Source organism: Seriola lalandi, unplaced genomic scaffold (genome assembly GCF_002814215.2).
Source record: "Seriola lalandi dorsalis isolate HSWRI2012SDOR001 ecotype SW California unplaced genomic scaffold, Sedor1 jcf7180002054972, whole genome shotgun sequence".
In the NCBI taxonomy this organism is placed as follows: domain Eukaryota; kingdom Metazoa; phylum Chordata; class Actinopteri; order Carangiformes; family Carangidae; genus Seriola; species Seriola lalandi.
In genome coordinates, this window is record NW_019525660.1 from 1,557,155 (window position 1) to 1,573,922 (window position 16,768).

Consider the following 16,768-nt stretch of genomic DNA (forward strand, 5'->3'; position numbering starts at 1 on the left):
CCCACCCCCTTTCCCCTCCCCTCTCTCTCCTTTCTCTCTCTCACTCCCACCCCTGTACTCGCGCTGCACCTGTGCTGCCGCCGCCGCTGCTCGTGCGTCAGATGATGGCAACTGATTCTTTAAACCTTTCTCTCCGTCGAACTGGCTGCAGTCCGAGTCGACCCTGCGAAGAGACTAGACTCCTTCTGCCTCCGCTCGACCCACTTGTTTTCTTTGTGCGGTCCACGCGGTCAGGCGAGAGGCGAATAAACTTTTGGTGATATTTTTACGCACAGTTCTCCAGTCTGGACAAACAGCCGAGAATATCTCTGCTCGCTTTTCACCACCATCACCACCCGCACGTTTCCCGGAAAAACTTGAAAAGGTGCCATGCAAGTTTATGTGGCTGTGATATTCGCTTATGGAGTGTCGGGTAAGTTCGGGAACTTCTCTTTTTGACCAAATTATGGACTCCTTGCGGCTCAATCTTAGCCATTTTCTGGCGGTATCAAATTTATGTTGAATTCCCAAGATCTAAGAAGTAGCCTTGAGATTATTCCAAGTCAGTATCTCTCAAATCTGTACTGAAGATAAAGAAGGAGAAAGAGAGGACGGCAATTCAGAGACTGAGAGACAATGGAAATTTGTTTGTGCAGAAGGGGTGTCACTGCATCAGGAGGATATCTCTCTAAATCCAGTGTATTGGTATAGAAACACCAGGGAGCCACATGAACGTTTTCAAGGCACTATACTTACGCCATCCACTATGTGTTGACAGCCTGAATATTGTTAAATTATCTGGAAGTGGAAAAGTTATGGACTAACTGTGACAATCTGATTTAAACACAGAATGCATTTCTGTTCATCTGTTTCACACTAATGTGCAGCTGGATGTATTTTTACATTGTGTGTGAAGTTGTTCAGCAGTGCTGTTTTATGTCAGTTGTAGATTTCTTTCTTCAAAGCTTTTTTTAAGATCCATGGCAGTGTTACCTCAATCACTGCTGCAATAGTAAATGTGCCAGCTGTTGCCAGCAACTGTCCAGTTGTTCTGTTGCATCCTGTCCTGAGGGCAAGTGCAGGGTAAAAGGTCTGCGTGAAGCCTGAAGGAGTGTTATCCAAACACTGAATTCAGTCTGGCACTGATGTGTGGACTTAAACTGACAACATATTGCATGTAGTTCATGGAGAGTAGGAGATTTAATTCTGTGTGTGTGTGTGTGTGTGTGTGCGTGTGCGTGTGCGCATGTATTTTTTGTCCACACAAATCAAATTTAAGTCAGTGTCAGCTGGGACACAAATTTGTGCACAACTCTCCAAGATGTAATATGAAGAACCTGGTGTCAAATCCTAATCACATGCTCCACAAAGATGAAATTACAATAGCCTAGAAAACATTTGGAGCATTGAGATGTGGAAGCTGACGTGTAGTTTGGACATCTTAAATGAAAAATGTTTTCTTTAGTTTGGCCGGAGACCATTTTTCACACTTTAGACCGTGGTATGAGATGGGGCTTTTCTCGTCGACACGTTCATTCATACACTCATGGTGTATATATGCTGTTGCATAACTGTGTCTGCTTGCAATCTAACTACAACCATGAATCCAAGATCGGAGGTGGAAAAAAACTATTCAAAACCACGCTCACAGTGAAATGCCCCAAAAGATCTCTTGGACTCACAGTGAATTCACAGTCAGCGCTGGGCACTGCTGGCTGTAGTCGCCCCTTATCAGCTTCTGTTTGGCTGTCTCAGCATATTAAATCAGGGGTGGAGGAAATCAGAGAGAGAGAGAGAGAGAGAGAGAGAGAGAGAGAGAGAGAGAGAGAGAGAGAGAGAGAGAGAGAGAGAGCGAGAGAGCCATCTGAGTGACTGACAACCTAGTGAATCATTGTTTCCACTCATTTAATACACTTTCTCATGCATTTTCCTTTTCTCTCCTCAAGTAAAGGACCATGGACTGGCAATGCAAGAAAACTTGACAGTGCCAGTTCAGGCTTTTTTAAAGTTTTTATCAGACTTACTGTATTTTTATTTTATATTCCAAGCAAGACTGATAACAAGTGGCATAAAAACATTGAATAGTTAGGGTTTATAGTCCTCAGTGCAATGAAGTCCAGAATCGTTTTCCCATGGTTATAATCAAGTGTCTCAGAATAGATTTTTTTGTTTGTCTTTTCGTGATGTTTTTTGGATAATGATTGGTTATTTCATCTCATGCGGGTGCACAACATACATGCATGTCGGCAGCTGGCCATTAGCTGTGGTCTTTGAAGTGTGTTCAAGTGCAACTTTTAACAGAGCATGCAGAGCATTGGATTAGTCTGCCTGTTTCAGCATTAGTCAGCGTAGACCCTACTGAAACATGAAGCCAGTCGCCCGAGAGTGGTCAAATGTGATATTGGTGTAATCTGTGCTGCAGTAGTAGTAATACGTCTTTAATTTGTCATGTTTGTGTTTTTATAGAACATGCTGTAAAAAAGGGGCAGTGAAATGTCCACGTTAATGTCTCTTCAGTCCCCCTAAACACTGACAATCCACAGCTGACTTTCCTGCTGAAAAAGGGGATACTTTGACTGGCAAGCTTTATTAGGGACATGCAACAATGAAGACAACCACAGCTACGGAAATGATTCATAACACGTGTGCTGTCTTAACTCAAGAGAAAAGTAACCAGTAATGTCACCTGTTTACTTCCGCGTGATGTACCCAAAAGTTGGCCGGTCTTCATTGTTGCTTATTGGTTAAATACTTGCGCAGATTTTGTATGTCATAGTGATTGGTTTTCGCTTTTCTTAATCATAAATATATGGGGTGTCTCCTTGAGCTCTTCCAATGTAATCAAAGACCTAGCATTTGCAGCAATGAAGATCCTTTGACTGAAATAATTTAGCATGGAGATGTAGGGCCAGGCGTCGTACATTCACCCAAATTGGAGAATGACTACTTCTGAAAGAATTTCATATTGGCCAAGAAATCAAGTTAAAACTCCAGGGGATGGGGATTTATCTGGCACCTGTCTTCGAAAGTAGGCGCCTTAAATCATCCCTCCATCCGTCTTGGAGGCAAAATGACCGTGGTGTTATTCATTAGTTTGGTTCCTGTCAGGTGGGTATTTACCAGTTAAGTGCCAGCCCCTATTAATCCCCCTGATAGTTAAGTGCCAGCACTTAACTGTAACCTCACCATTATAAATAAGATGCACATCTAAAGCAAAGCAAAGCCAGTAATGGACAGTGATCTCCTGTGTTTTATTTGAAACCATGTTACTTTAGAGGAATGCAACTTTCCTTCAGAAAAGACCTACAGTAGTAAACTTTACAGGTGAATTGTGACCTTTGAGACAAATGTTAAGAGATGTAACATGTTTCACACATCGTATTGTATCGTTCACTTAAGTTTTAAGTGTAGGCTGAGACATTAGTAGCAACAGTTTTCACTTTTGCTGCGAGTCTTCATGAAAAGAAGCAAGAATCTCAGAACTGTTAGTGAGATCTGCTGCTTGCACATCACACCCACTCATAAATACTGTACCATTTACTTTAGGCAGGCTGCAGTTGAAATTTAGTATTGGCCCCACTAATAACAGGCAAAGTAAATATAGGTCCTAAATCTAAGGTCAGTCCTTTGTCACCTTGGTCAATAAAAAAATGCATTAAATAACGTCATAAAAATGGCACTGCTTTCTTAAGATTGTGAACTATTGTGCTTCGAGGCATTGCTTATCATACTGTGTGTTAGTTATGTCATACCTCAACAGCACTTTGATTTTCATGAGCTGTCTCCAGGGTCAATATTACCTGCGGTGATTACACTGCTGTTCACCACATGGTAACATGATGAATCATCCCAAATGACTGTGGGCCAACACAGATTATTAATGCTGCCGAGGGTTCCCCCTTCTGTGATTGGATTCTATTTACGTAAATGACTGTTTTTCAAAATAGTGGGTCAAGCATATAGACCTTGGGGGAATGCCTCCAAAATCCAGTTTCGACATCAGATTTTCTATTGTTCTTTGTGTGTTCTGTTTTGTTTTTAAATTTCATTGTTCATTCAAGATCCATTGTTCACCCTCTGGTGGGAAGCGGTTGCTGATCCTGAACCATATCATCCTCAGTCAGTCCAGTCAGGGAACTCTGCATGTCTGTTGTGTGTCTTTCCCCATCTCTTCCCTCATTTTCTGTCATCTCTTCCCTGACGACTCACTAATAATGCTTAAATGATGGCTGATGCTGGAAATATCCCAAACTGATCCCATCACTGATGTTTGACATGTTTTTATCAGGAATAACAAAATGCACCCTGGAACATGAGGCACATCCCCAAAATTTTCTTTAAAAGAACCATGAGAGTTAAATTATTTTGTGGTGTTTGATGTGCTTTTGTGGTAAACAGAATGTCAAGACCGGAAGACTTCATTTGAAATACTAAGGTAGACATGCAGGTTTTTTTTATGATGGAAGCAGCTGTTTGATTCCCTGAAAATCTGTGATTTTATTGGATTGAATCTGTATGTATGCCCCCAAGAACACGATATGTCGCTGAGGAAATTTGATCATTTTACAGGAAATGAAAGCGTGGGATTTTGATATGAAAATGCATGTTTTGTACACATATAGTACATCATATATTTGTACATAGTATAACAATATGCCTGGAGACACAAGTAAACAACACAGAACATTTTTTTTTTGATGTAATGGGACCCTGAACTCTTCAAATTCCAACAGAATTTAACCTACATCTTCACTGGAAAGAGCTCAGAGGTAAAAATTCACTGTTCTATTCAGAAGAAGGCAATGCAATCTTTGAGGGCCCAGCAGGATGTTGTGGTTGACAATGGATCAGATGAGCACTTCAGAGCTCCTACAAATCGACAGTAAATGTACCCCTAAACAAACACGATGAATACACTCCTGAGTTGAATGAAGAATTAGTTGGGGGAACAGACAGAGGACGAAAGAGGAAAAGCAGGAAGAATTCAACATAGAAGAGAAATTCGAGGGGGAAGAAAATCGTGGTGCGGTTGGACATGCTGAAGCATTGCAGAAGGGCCTAGCTGACATTACCAAGGAAATAAACAATCTCAAACAATGAATGAAAAACAATCAATATAGACTAAAGACAAGAACTCATGAACCTTAGGGATGACATCAACTGCAAATTGGAAAGTAAAGAAGGCCTGATGACAAAACACATTGAGCAGAGACAACTACAAGAGAAATTAGTTTAGCTGGACACAAGATCGCAGTGAAACAATGTGCATATCTGAGGGGGACCAAAGGGTGCAGAGGGAGACTCCAGAGAAGAGCTGTGATCCATAGTGGCTAATTTCTTCCAGTTCAACAGTTTTTGAACATAACCGCCCAACAGCATTCACGGAAATTAAGAAAGCACTAAAAGAAAAGGGGGTTTAAATTTCAGACACCTTTTCACAAGGATTAGAATTCACTGGAGCGAAGGACGTCGACTATAATAACGCAACAGAAGTAGAAAGGGATTTGAGAAGGAGGAGGGGTCTGGACATCCAGGTGAAGGAAACCAACGAGGATATGCGATGGAGGAAGGGATACAGATAGTGTTTCTATGACAACGCATTGGGGACCCAGGAGCACAAAGTGAGATGACTCAACGTGCAACGCAGAAACTGCAGGAGTTTCAGAGATGAAGGAAACAAGTGAGAGGAATGGGAGGTAAAGCTGAGGGCAGCACAGAAAAAGAAACCATGCGCCGAAGTTCAACACCCACAATACACTGATGTTTTGAGCAGGGGGAGAAGCAGATATTTTTTATGAAAATACAACACTTTATGGGGCTGTATTTACTTTCAGGTATTGGTTAACCTAGGCTACGAGGCTGGATACAAAGCCACAGCGTCCCTACCAAGTCAAAGGCTTCTCTTCAGATGTAACCCAACTGCTTGTAGGCTAAACTACAGAGGAAGGATGGGCACATCTAGAAGGAAAGGAAGATCCATAATAGGCGCTTTAGCTGCCTCGAGGGAGGAGCCCTTCCTACAAAGGAGGATTAGCTCCTCTTATTCCAAAAGCGACCAACAGATGGAGCCCTTTGTTATCTGAAGTCTTCTTGAGTTCTAATGTCAGAGCGTTAGAAGTGTAGGAGGATGGAGGACCATTTGAGGAAATGGCAGGATACAATTTAACTATCTTAAAATGATCTCTTTTAAATGTGAAAAATCCAGTGATAAGCGCGAAACAATAACAGCCAAATAAAATAAAATGAAAAGAAGAAGAAAAAAATCGTAAGAGACATACTCTGCAGAACATAAAAAATTCAAAAAGTTAGGATTTAAAAATACATTTTATAGCTCATTTAGATGGGGTTATAAAAGAGGAGTTGCTGTTTCAATCTCAAATACAACAAAATGTGAGATTTCTGAAACAAACCTATTATGAAGGGCAACCCAAAGCAATAAAGATATTAGCTAGGTTTATTAGGAAGGAACAGCTGCTTAATGCACTTCATAAATGTAGAGATGCTACACTTTAATATATTTATTCAGTTGTGGATGAATAATAAAAATACTTTTTTCAATTCATTACCAGCAATAGGGGAAAGACAGAATCCCATTGTAGACTCAAATATCACTGAAAAAGAATAGGAAAAAGCAATTAATGAATGAAAATCTGCTTCACACTTAATTGATAAGGACCAATCAGGTTTTATTTAGGGAAACACTGAACACATGATTCACATTAGAAAGACACTAGTACATATAATCAAGGAAGTACAAAAAGAGCTAGAAAGTGCTAATTAACTTTGACACAGAAAAGGCTTTCAAAATTTTAGATCTCTGGGCAAATGTGGCTACAATGTGGATTCAGTCGTCTGCATTAAAATTGTACAAATCGGTTTAAGAGATCAGTTGCTGTCTGTCCATGACCCTCTTTGTGATTTTCATTGTGATGAGGAGATTACAGGGATAAAGGTGAGAGGAGCAGAATTTTAAATTGGGTTGTTCGCAGATGATATCTTGATCTACTTAAAATAATTGCAATTGCCTGACAAAGCTAATGAAGTTCTTAGAATCTTTCATTACCTGACAAGCTTAATGTAGCAAGAACACAGATTTTGTTGATAAATTTCCAAACACAAGCAGTCCAACAGGCCTTGATCTCAGATTGATGGGAAAACATTGCAATATTGAGTAACCATTACAAGTAAATAATCAAAGTTGTATGAGGAAAATGATATACCCCTAAATCAACACTTACATTAGACTTTAGGTCAAGAATTGCTTTGGGAGATTGTTCCAATCTCTCCCAGTGGCAATCCTTTGGAGAGGAAAGAAGTGCACAACCCTTCAGTTCCCCAAAGATAGGACAGGTGTGGCACTACTAAATCTTTTAAGATTAGTTTTTTGCTGTTAACAGGTATGATATCCCATATTCCTGAGTCTTAAAAATGATAATAAATAAGATGGTGGTTTATTTAGGATGGCTCTATGAAATTAAAGAAGACAGTGTTTTTTCCCATAGTGTGGTAAGTGATGTCCACCCCACCTTCTCATAGAGGATACAATGTACCTGTAATAAATCAAAGGGCGCTGTGATACACAGCATCAAGTGGCTTGTGGGTGTACACAGCACCATGCATGTAAATTACATCTTCATGGTCAAGCACTGATAAAATCTGCCAATCTGTATTGTGCTGATAAAAGAGAGGCACTTATTTTTCATTTAAGCTTCTTGGTTAGATCTTCAACATGAATACTGATATTATACTAATAAAAAAAATTTGGAGATTAATCAGGGCATGTAGAGTAGTCAAAAATTGAACTTTAAACTTTGTCGATAGACCGTACTTATGCGTAAATTACTGTCAATCTGTGTCAAAGATTTTTTTTTTAGGTAGCATACCTGCAGATTATTTCAGTTTTATGATACATTTTCCTTTGTGAGCCAAATAGTGATTGTGTCACTGAACAACACATACAAGAACATCGTTGGCAGAGCGATTTCTGTGTTTCACCAACGTTTGTTGTTGAGTAGAGGAACCGCTACACTGTACATTAGAGATAAGTTAGAAATAGAGCTCAAAATACAAATATCTAAAGATACAATGTATGTAAGATAAAAAAGAAAAACCACCAGCTCCAGGCTAAGACCTGAAGTAGATATTCACTACACAACTGTCATGCTGGAGGATGTGTGGTTAATAAAATGGAGATCACATTCATGTCTTCATTGGGTGATGTATTACTCAAGACCTTCGTGGAGTTATGTTTAGATAAGGTGACACACAAAAAGGTACAGCATGAGGACCGATATCATGTAAAAGGTCTGTTAGCAGCAATTGAGGAGATGTTAAGAAGACCCTCTAACTGAAGGGAACTGGCTACACATAGTTGAAGAGATATATGATATGTAAAGACTCTCGTGTTTTGAGAATTCATCAAAAATTCAGAAAATATTTATATAGTGACTGAGACATTTTGAGTTGTATCATTACGTAGTGTACCTCACTGACATTATTGCCTTACAGAGTCAAATTAAAAAATATTAAAACTGCAAGCACTTTTACTTTTACAGTGTTTTACTATAGACAGAAAATGTAAACCTTCTGATACTCTATATAATATTACAAGGTGGTTTATTCAAATTAATGCTGCAATATTATTAAATCATGTCAGTGTCAGTAACTTGCTCTGCATTTAATGAAGAAAACTTGTTGAGCCCAGTTTTTTGTGTTTAAAAGCTGAACGTGTGTATGTGAATATGTGTGTGTATGTTTGGTTTATCTCCCACAAAATAATATAGTAATTATTTACTTTGCACTATTCTACAGTGTGGTTACAGTATGCAGTAGTGTGACCTCAGTGGGGACTTGTATTTTGAAAAGTAAACATTACAGTCACAAAGTATATCGCAAAGATGCAGAAAGCATTACTTAAACAGACACAGGCAGTTAAGCACAATTCTCAGTGGGACAAAACATGATCACGGATTTAACATGAAGCCAGCCTGCTAAATAGAATCATAAATTCTAATCTGTTCTTAATTGAATGCCAGTACAGGTCTAATACGTAAGCTACAGCTGGCACCGTCATTAGCCTGCTTGCTTTATTTTGAAGCGGAGGCACGATAAGGCAGCTTCCCTATGGCACACGAATAAGCAGTTTGACTAATCAAGGCAGGACGAGATGAGGGAATGAGTAATTTTCTCTTCCAGCTTGCATAGCACATGAAGCTTGTTTTACATTCACCACATTTGTCAGACTGTTCTGTTTGCTCTATGTCTCTGCATTATTTAGACTCTGAAGTAAAGAACAACAGCAGTCACACAAGTCTGTTGATTAAAGAAACACAGCAACTCAACATTCACAAAGAACAGCTCCCTGTAGGACTGACGTGGGTTTGGACACAAGCGTATAAAAGCTTCCATAATGAGATGCACAGACTCCACATACTTACTCAAATCTTTAGCAAGGGCGCTCAACACGTCTCTTACAAAGACGAGTGGATTAAAATTTTACATATCATAATCATATTTCTGCTTTGTTTACAGCACTCAATGTCACGGAGGAGAAGGCAACATGCCCCCTTGGATATTTCCCCTGTGGCAACTTGACCATGTGCCTCCCTCAGCTCCTGCACTGCAACGGCATTGATGACTGTGGAAATCAAGCGGACGAGGAGAACTGTGGTGAGTTATTGTATCTCCTTGAACAAATGTTAATGTGACCGTGTCTGTACAACTTCATGCTCACACCTGCAATGTACCGGCTCTGTGGGGCACCTAGATAATAGTGGACATGTACAATGAGGAAATACCAAATGGACTGTTTTTTAAAGAGTAACTTTACACTAAATCCACTTTTTTAGATAAGTGAGTTATATTTGCTTTTACTTTATTATACAATCACTTGTTCAAGCCACAACAGGGTGTGAAGTTGCTCTTTAAGTCAGTTTGAGGTCACGATAGACTTTAAAAATATGTATTATATGTTTAAAAAATGCAAAACCGTACATAAATAGTTACCCTAACAAACGCAGCTGTTGCTTTTGAAATCTGCTTCTGAAATTTGCTTCTGTCGTGCGCCTCAGACTTCTGCAGAGCACAGCACTGAGCCTAACTTGATCTATACTCATAATCAAATCAGAGCTCTGTTGCTGCCGTAGGCAGTATGGATAAAACTACGGGGCATCCGGGTATTGCAGGGACACATAACTGTGCAGGGAAATAAACAAATGATAAAATAAATTTGTAAGAAGATGAAAATTGCATGATCCATTTTTTTCATTTTTTGGATTACATTCCCTTGTGTTTTGTGCCGTGTCAGTGCAACTCCATCTCCAAATCTCTGTGTATTTTGTGCACAACTGGTACAGTGTGAATACCTTCATTCATTCTTTAACTCACCTGCCAAGAAACAAGGATTTACCGGAAACTGACCACCTGTAGTTTTCTACACTGTGGTGAGAGGTTCTTACATCTGTTTAAAAAATCCAAATATATTGGTAAAGAGGAATAAATGAATGCAACACTGTACATTATTTTCATTTCTAGGTTTCCTTTTCTTTTGTCTCTCCCAACCACGACAAATTAATTTTTACTCATATGCAAAATAAAATATATTTTTTACCAGATATAAAAACTCTTTACAAGTTGCCCAAGAACCCAACCAGGTGCAAGACTCAGTTGTGGAAAGAACTTATTCTATAAGTGTCCAAACATCATATCATCAGTATGCAATCACACATACAACTGACACTGTAACTGACTCAAAGTTATTGTTAACAAAATAAAATGCAATTTCAATACAAAGAACTCATAAAATGATGGTAGAAAATATTGAATATGGTTACAGTATGGTAGCACTTTGAAATGGTAACCTTTTAATGTCTGAGCCTTCTCATCTCTGTTGATCTGCAGCTCCAGTTTGTGAAGACAGGATGCATGACTGATTTCCTAAATTTATTAGACCCCAAGGTGCAGCTTGTAAAGTAGTTGTCATATCATAATAAATGAAGTTTATAAAATCCCCCTGACATCCGTCCATTCCCCAGGATCAGTTTAGTCATCCCACAGGAAGTATTATTTTCTGATGTCGGCTTTTTTTCCAGCACGTTTTGGAGGTTTAAAGTTAGAATCATTTCCCTGCCTGTCATGGTAACAGGAAAAAAGAAGCACTTTCCTGTATCCAGCCATATTCAGTAGTGTGCCACCACAAATGTGACATTAGTGCATTGATGGCTCACACTTGTTGCCGTTTTATCGAATAAAGTTTCAAACCCCCGTTTTACACGCACCAGCACCCCCACTTTCCTGGTTTCAGCAGCACAATCCAATCACACACAGCACAGCGAACATCACAGCAGCATAGTAACTTGGTTGTGGTTCACATTGGTGGACAAGTACAGCATAAATATTATTAATCTTCTCTATCAGCTGGTGTTCAGCTGCCCCGCTGGTATATTCTGGGCAGGATGCCCATAAGACAGCCAGGCTAGATGCTGGCCAGGTAGCAGTTAGTGGCAGCCTTTGCCCACTTCGCCCGCTCTCACAAACCTCGCACTTCTTTAAAGCAGCATTACTTCATATTTTTATATTATAGTTTAGCAGCTACAGAGTCGGTTGTTTTTTTCATGAGTTGATGAAGACTGAAACCTAGCTAAAATGAATATTGGACTTCCATCACATTTGTCAGGTTGCCAGAAACGCAACTGTAAATTCATGATAGTGGAGCTCTGCATCTGCTGGATGAGTAAATAAATAATTGTTTGCTAACACATTTGCTATATCGACTTTACAGTACAAGGTGATAAACTGTTAGTCTTTTGTTTGCATTTTTTTGCCCTGCCCCCCAGGGGTAACAAATTAATGTAGGTTAAAAAAGTCACATGTTCATAAGATGCTTGTGACCAAACTCTTGTAAAGGAGATTTGACTAAAATATCCAGGAAAGGTGTAATATATTGCAAGTCAAAATACTTGAATAAAAATATGAATGCTGTTTAGGTAGTTTTTAGTTTGAGAATAGGCCTTTTCATTTGTATTTGTTGTCCTTCACCACTCAACACTTCTGAGAATTAGAGTTAAGCTTTTGTTTTAGTTGGATTCATTTCATGACTCACTTTTCATCATTTATTTCTTTCATCAGTAGAGATGAAGGTTGTTTCATAAAATGATGACCTTACTTCACTAGATTGCAGTTTGTTTTTTAAAATTTAATGAAAATGTAATGATTTGTATCTGAGGACATGGTAGATGAAACGTCAATAAACATTTCTTGAAATAAGTGATTGGACAACACAGTCAACTTTGAAATGTTTTACTGCATTTGCAAAGAGGCTATTTACATCCACAGCTGCTAACTCCCAGACCTTTTGGATATTGCTCTTGTCAGGAAGAACACATTGCTCACCTCAGACTTTGAGGGTGACTGATTAAATCCTCTTGGGGCAGTTTGGCTGTCGCTCTCTTTTCAAGCAGCCCTGAGCAAGACATGTGGTTTAAACAGTGCAAATTTCTCCAACTGCTTCTAACGTCCTGCTGAAAATAGCAGCCTGCCCCAAGGGTGTGAGAAGCACTCGAATAATGTGTGATCAGCTGCATGCATCTGGTGAATAGTTTAGACAGAACAAGCACAAATACCATGGGCACAACGGGAGAGCCAGATATTCAGACTGAATCGCTATTTGGTTACCCCTCCAGTATCCAGTCTGACGGTGCCCTCTTGCCAGCCGTTTTCTGGGTGGAGGGTTTGATATTCATCAGGGCAATGCTGGGGATGAGTGTTGGTGAAGAGCAAAGTTTATGGAGAACAGCAGTTCTTTTGCAAATTGCCCAAACTCATTGAGAGTTTCTTCTAATGCTTCAGCTAATGATTATTAATCATCTATAGTGAAAATTGCCTGTTGCAATTTCCTGCAGCCCAAAGAAACAAAGAAAAGCAGCACCAAGAAGCTGGAATTAATGTTTGTTATCTGATCTGGAAAAGAAAAAATTATTAAAAAGTTATGAAGATAGTTTCCATTACATTTCTGTTGATCGGCTAATTAGTTAATCAGCTCAGAATTGCAGCTTTTCTCCTGAGGTTTATTATCTATGTTAAATAGTGTCTACTACAGTGTTTACCATTTGAATTTGAACCCTTTAAATTTAGATAATGATTGATTTGTTATCATTCAAAAATCTACAGCTCCTATGAAGTTACACTAGCTGCAGAGCTTATGTACGTCATCACAATCTTTTGTCGTAATTTCCACTGTCTAATCATCATGGTGCAGTAACCTGCCGTATGGCCTCACTTTAACTCATCCCATAACGTTTATACCTGTCTAGACAAGTGAACTGCACTAAGGTTGGAAGCTCATATGGATAGAAATGACAGCGCATCCTCATTATGCTGCATTCAGAGGCTCGCCTTCAGTGTGAACTCTGACTTAAAGAGTTGTAGTGTTCAAGTTTTCAAGGATTCAATTTAAAGTTGAGTTCACATCCACAGTCCTGTCTGTGGTTAGGTTTAGGCAACAAAAGCACCCTAGGAAAGCTTAGGGAAAGATTGTGGTTTTGGTTAAATGTAAATCAACATCTTGTGTCATTGTGAACTTTTTTTTTTGTATTAAACAAAATAACCATAAAAAAAGTTTAATAATGTTTTGCACTAAACAAGTACATTCTCTATGAACATTTTAACTGCCAATTCAGTATCAGTGTATTTGCAACTAACCGAGTCACAATTGCGTTTCCTATGAAATGCATTTGCTGTTGAAGTTTAGTGGTGTGTGTGTGTATGTGTGTGTGTGTGTGTGTGTGTGTGTGTGTGTGTGTGTGTGTGTATATATCACTAGCTACAGAGCTCTGCCCCTACATGCATAGGGCAGAAGACACGCTGAAAAACAATTACTAAACATAAAAGAAGTACATTTATTCTTACCTTTTGAGAAAAGGTTAGTGAAAAAATAAGTAATCGTGTGTTGATATTACTGTAGCTTGTGCTGTACGACAATTTTGACCTGTAACAAGAAAATGATTCAACACAGAGCTTCACCGTACTGTTATAGCAGGACTCCAACTGATGAATAGCGATTGTGGTTGAGGTTGAGGTTATATGTAACTTCCCAGCTGGTCGTCACTGTAACGTCAGAAAGACAAAGAACGACTCTGAGTTCGGACATCAGTAAAATTTTAGTTGGAAATAATGATCAGGTTGACGTCAAAACCCAACGTTGGCTGATTGACATTGTGACGTTTAGCAAACATTCGGTCATGACTACAATGTTGGTATTTTATGTCAGTATGACGTTGGCGTGAGACGTTTGGACGTTTTGGTTACTTGGCAACACAACTTAAAACCAACAAAATATCAATGTCAGTTTTCATCAGTATTGTACATCAAATTGTCATTGGGTGTTAATTTTTAATTTCGGTCATAGATGTAACAACCTACATTCATCCAAATATCAACAATGTTCATTGTCAGTTGCGGGCCTGCTGGGTTGCAGGTTTGAACACCATACGCTGATGTTTTGCAGCAAGTGTTTAACATTTTCCTTTGAACCAATGTCAGAGGAAAAATAAATCAAGCAGATTCTCATCAGCAATACCGCGTGCTGGTCTGGCTTTCCCTGTCAAGATTTTCATAAGCACTTAAGAGAACGTCAAAGCAGCAGGACGCTAGAGGGGTGTATGTCACTTGAACAGAAGGTGTGTGTGTGTGTGTGTGTGTGTGTGTGTGTGTGTGTGTGTGTGTGTGTGTGAGCTTTGTGAGTGTGTGTAAGTGGTGGGTGTCTGTGCATGCACGTGTGTGATCGGATGTAGGAGGATGATAATTTCCTTGCTTTGATGAAGAGTATGAAAGCGGATGAAGTTTCACAAGGTGAGGTAGGGAAATGCTCTCAGTGCTTTCATGAATTCAGAGGGATCACTAATTAAAACTTGTGCTTGGGACACAGTCAGTGCAGCTTGATGATTATTAATGGAAATTTAAGTGTGTGAGAGACACAGCAGTTTGTCGCCCTGCATTTTGTGTATGACGTTGCAAAGTTTGTAGTATTAGCTGTTTCCCCAATAATGTTGGAGGATTTCCATTTTTCACTACAGCAAAGTCTATTATCATCAGAGTACCTTTCATATCCCACTTTGTTGTGTGGTAGTTTTGTTGTTCCAGTGCAGTTGAATGACAGAAAAATTTGAAACCTCACGAAATATAAATAGTGATGTGTTGGGAAGATCCTTCCTCTATGACTTCAGTAACCAATCCACTAACGAATCCACCCCCAGGATTCAGAGAAACCTGCAACAATTAAACAGAATTTCAAATGTGTTGCTCAAGAAATTCATTAAAATTGTCGTATTTATTCTGTCTTTTCCTGAATCTTTGTGAATAATAGAACAGTGATGAGGGACTGCTGGCCCAGAGCTTTGGTGTAGATACTGTGTTTTAGTTTTGTCAGATTATTTTGATATTTTAAACCTGGAGTCTTAAGGTGAATCCCCTACTCTGAAATTCATGCCTCCGACTGGTCTCTTCCCCCATAGCAACGGCACCTGAGATTCATGGATGCTATAGTATTTAGATCCATCTGCCGTGCCAGGATGATGGACAAGATTTTTCAGAAACAAAGCTGAAATCTATAGGGTTGTTACGTTATCAGGGAGATTCACGTGTTTCTGTTTGTGTTAAGATAATCGTTTAAAGAAACAAATTGCTAAGGGAATACAAAATTGGTGAAAATGCATTTAATGCTAATTAGCAAATGTTAGTAAGCTAACACGCTAAAATAAGTTTGTGAACTTGGAAAACAACATTGCCACTAAACATCAGCTTGTTAGCATTGTATTTGGAAGCATGTCGGGAAGCTGAACTTAGCATTTAGGTCAACGCTACATTGAACCTACACATAGTGTTTTCTTCCATGTGATCCCTCTGGCTCCGTAGGTTTCCATAGTTACTTAGCCCAAGTTTATTTGAACTTGCTATTCATAAAAGAACATTTCTCTGATTAGATTATATAAGCCTGACTTAACTGTTTCCACTGAGTTCAGCGTTTGGAGGAGCAATAAATACCAAGACACACAAGTGAAAATGTTACACACAAAACATGCATAGATGGCTGCCAGATACTGCACCCGTCTATCACCCTCACAGAACACCTCCCGACCTGTGCAGCCTCCCCACAATGTGCTGTGGAACTTTAATATGTGACTGTCTCTGGCTTACTCCTCCTCTCTGCGCTCACAATCTGTGCACAGACTGACGGCCCATCATTTGGCTCTCCGTCTGTGGCTTTCACTGCACTGTGGGAAGTGAGAGCCACACTGACAGAAAATATCTCGGTGCTGAACGGCTCCATGCACAAGTTTCTGTTTTCTATTTTTCTTTTTTTTTCTTTTATACATCCCCTACCAGATAGTATTTCTCTCAAGATGCTTGTTATCAAGGTGAAGAGAGGTGAAAAAGTTGTCATTTGTTACATTTTTCTTCCTGCCATCCAAGGCTTCATCAAACATACTGACACTCTCTCATGTGTTGTTGGCAGTAGGTTGGTGTCATCTGTCACAGGATTGGCCTTGGTCTCTTCCTCTGCTGCCAGCCAAAAAACTTCATTCAAAATCAGCAGGTTGCAGCTGCTCAGTCACTCTGATGTTCACATCATGTTGGTTGGAGGAATTTTTTTTTTTTTATCCCCATACGATGAACATCAGCGCAGAGCTTTGGTTAACTGCAGGCCTGGAGAATTAATAATTTGTCTGAACCTCTTTCTTTCCATCATAATGCTGAAACATTCCCCAATCTTCATCTCAGAGATTACTCCTGG

At 39.4% G+C, this 16,768-nt stretch overlaps 1 protein-coding gene across 1 annotated transcript in view; it reads left to right on the forward strand.

Moving 5' to 3' along the window:
• Window positions 1–126: 126 nt before the first annotated feature.
• Window positions 127–16,768, forward strand: part of rxfp1 (relaxin family peptide receptor 1) — a 63,044-nt gene continuing 46,402 nt past the window's right edge. Inside the window, exons 1-2 of the mRNA XM_023397975.2 lie at window positions 127–412; window positions 9,511–9,648. Of these exons, the coding sequence (XP_023253743.1) occupies window positions 370–412; window positions 9,511–9,648 (181 nt within the window). The 5' untranslated portion in view covers window positions 127–369. The remainder of the gene's footprint in view (window positions 413–9,510; window positions 9,649–16,768) is intronic.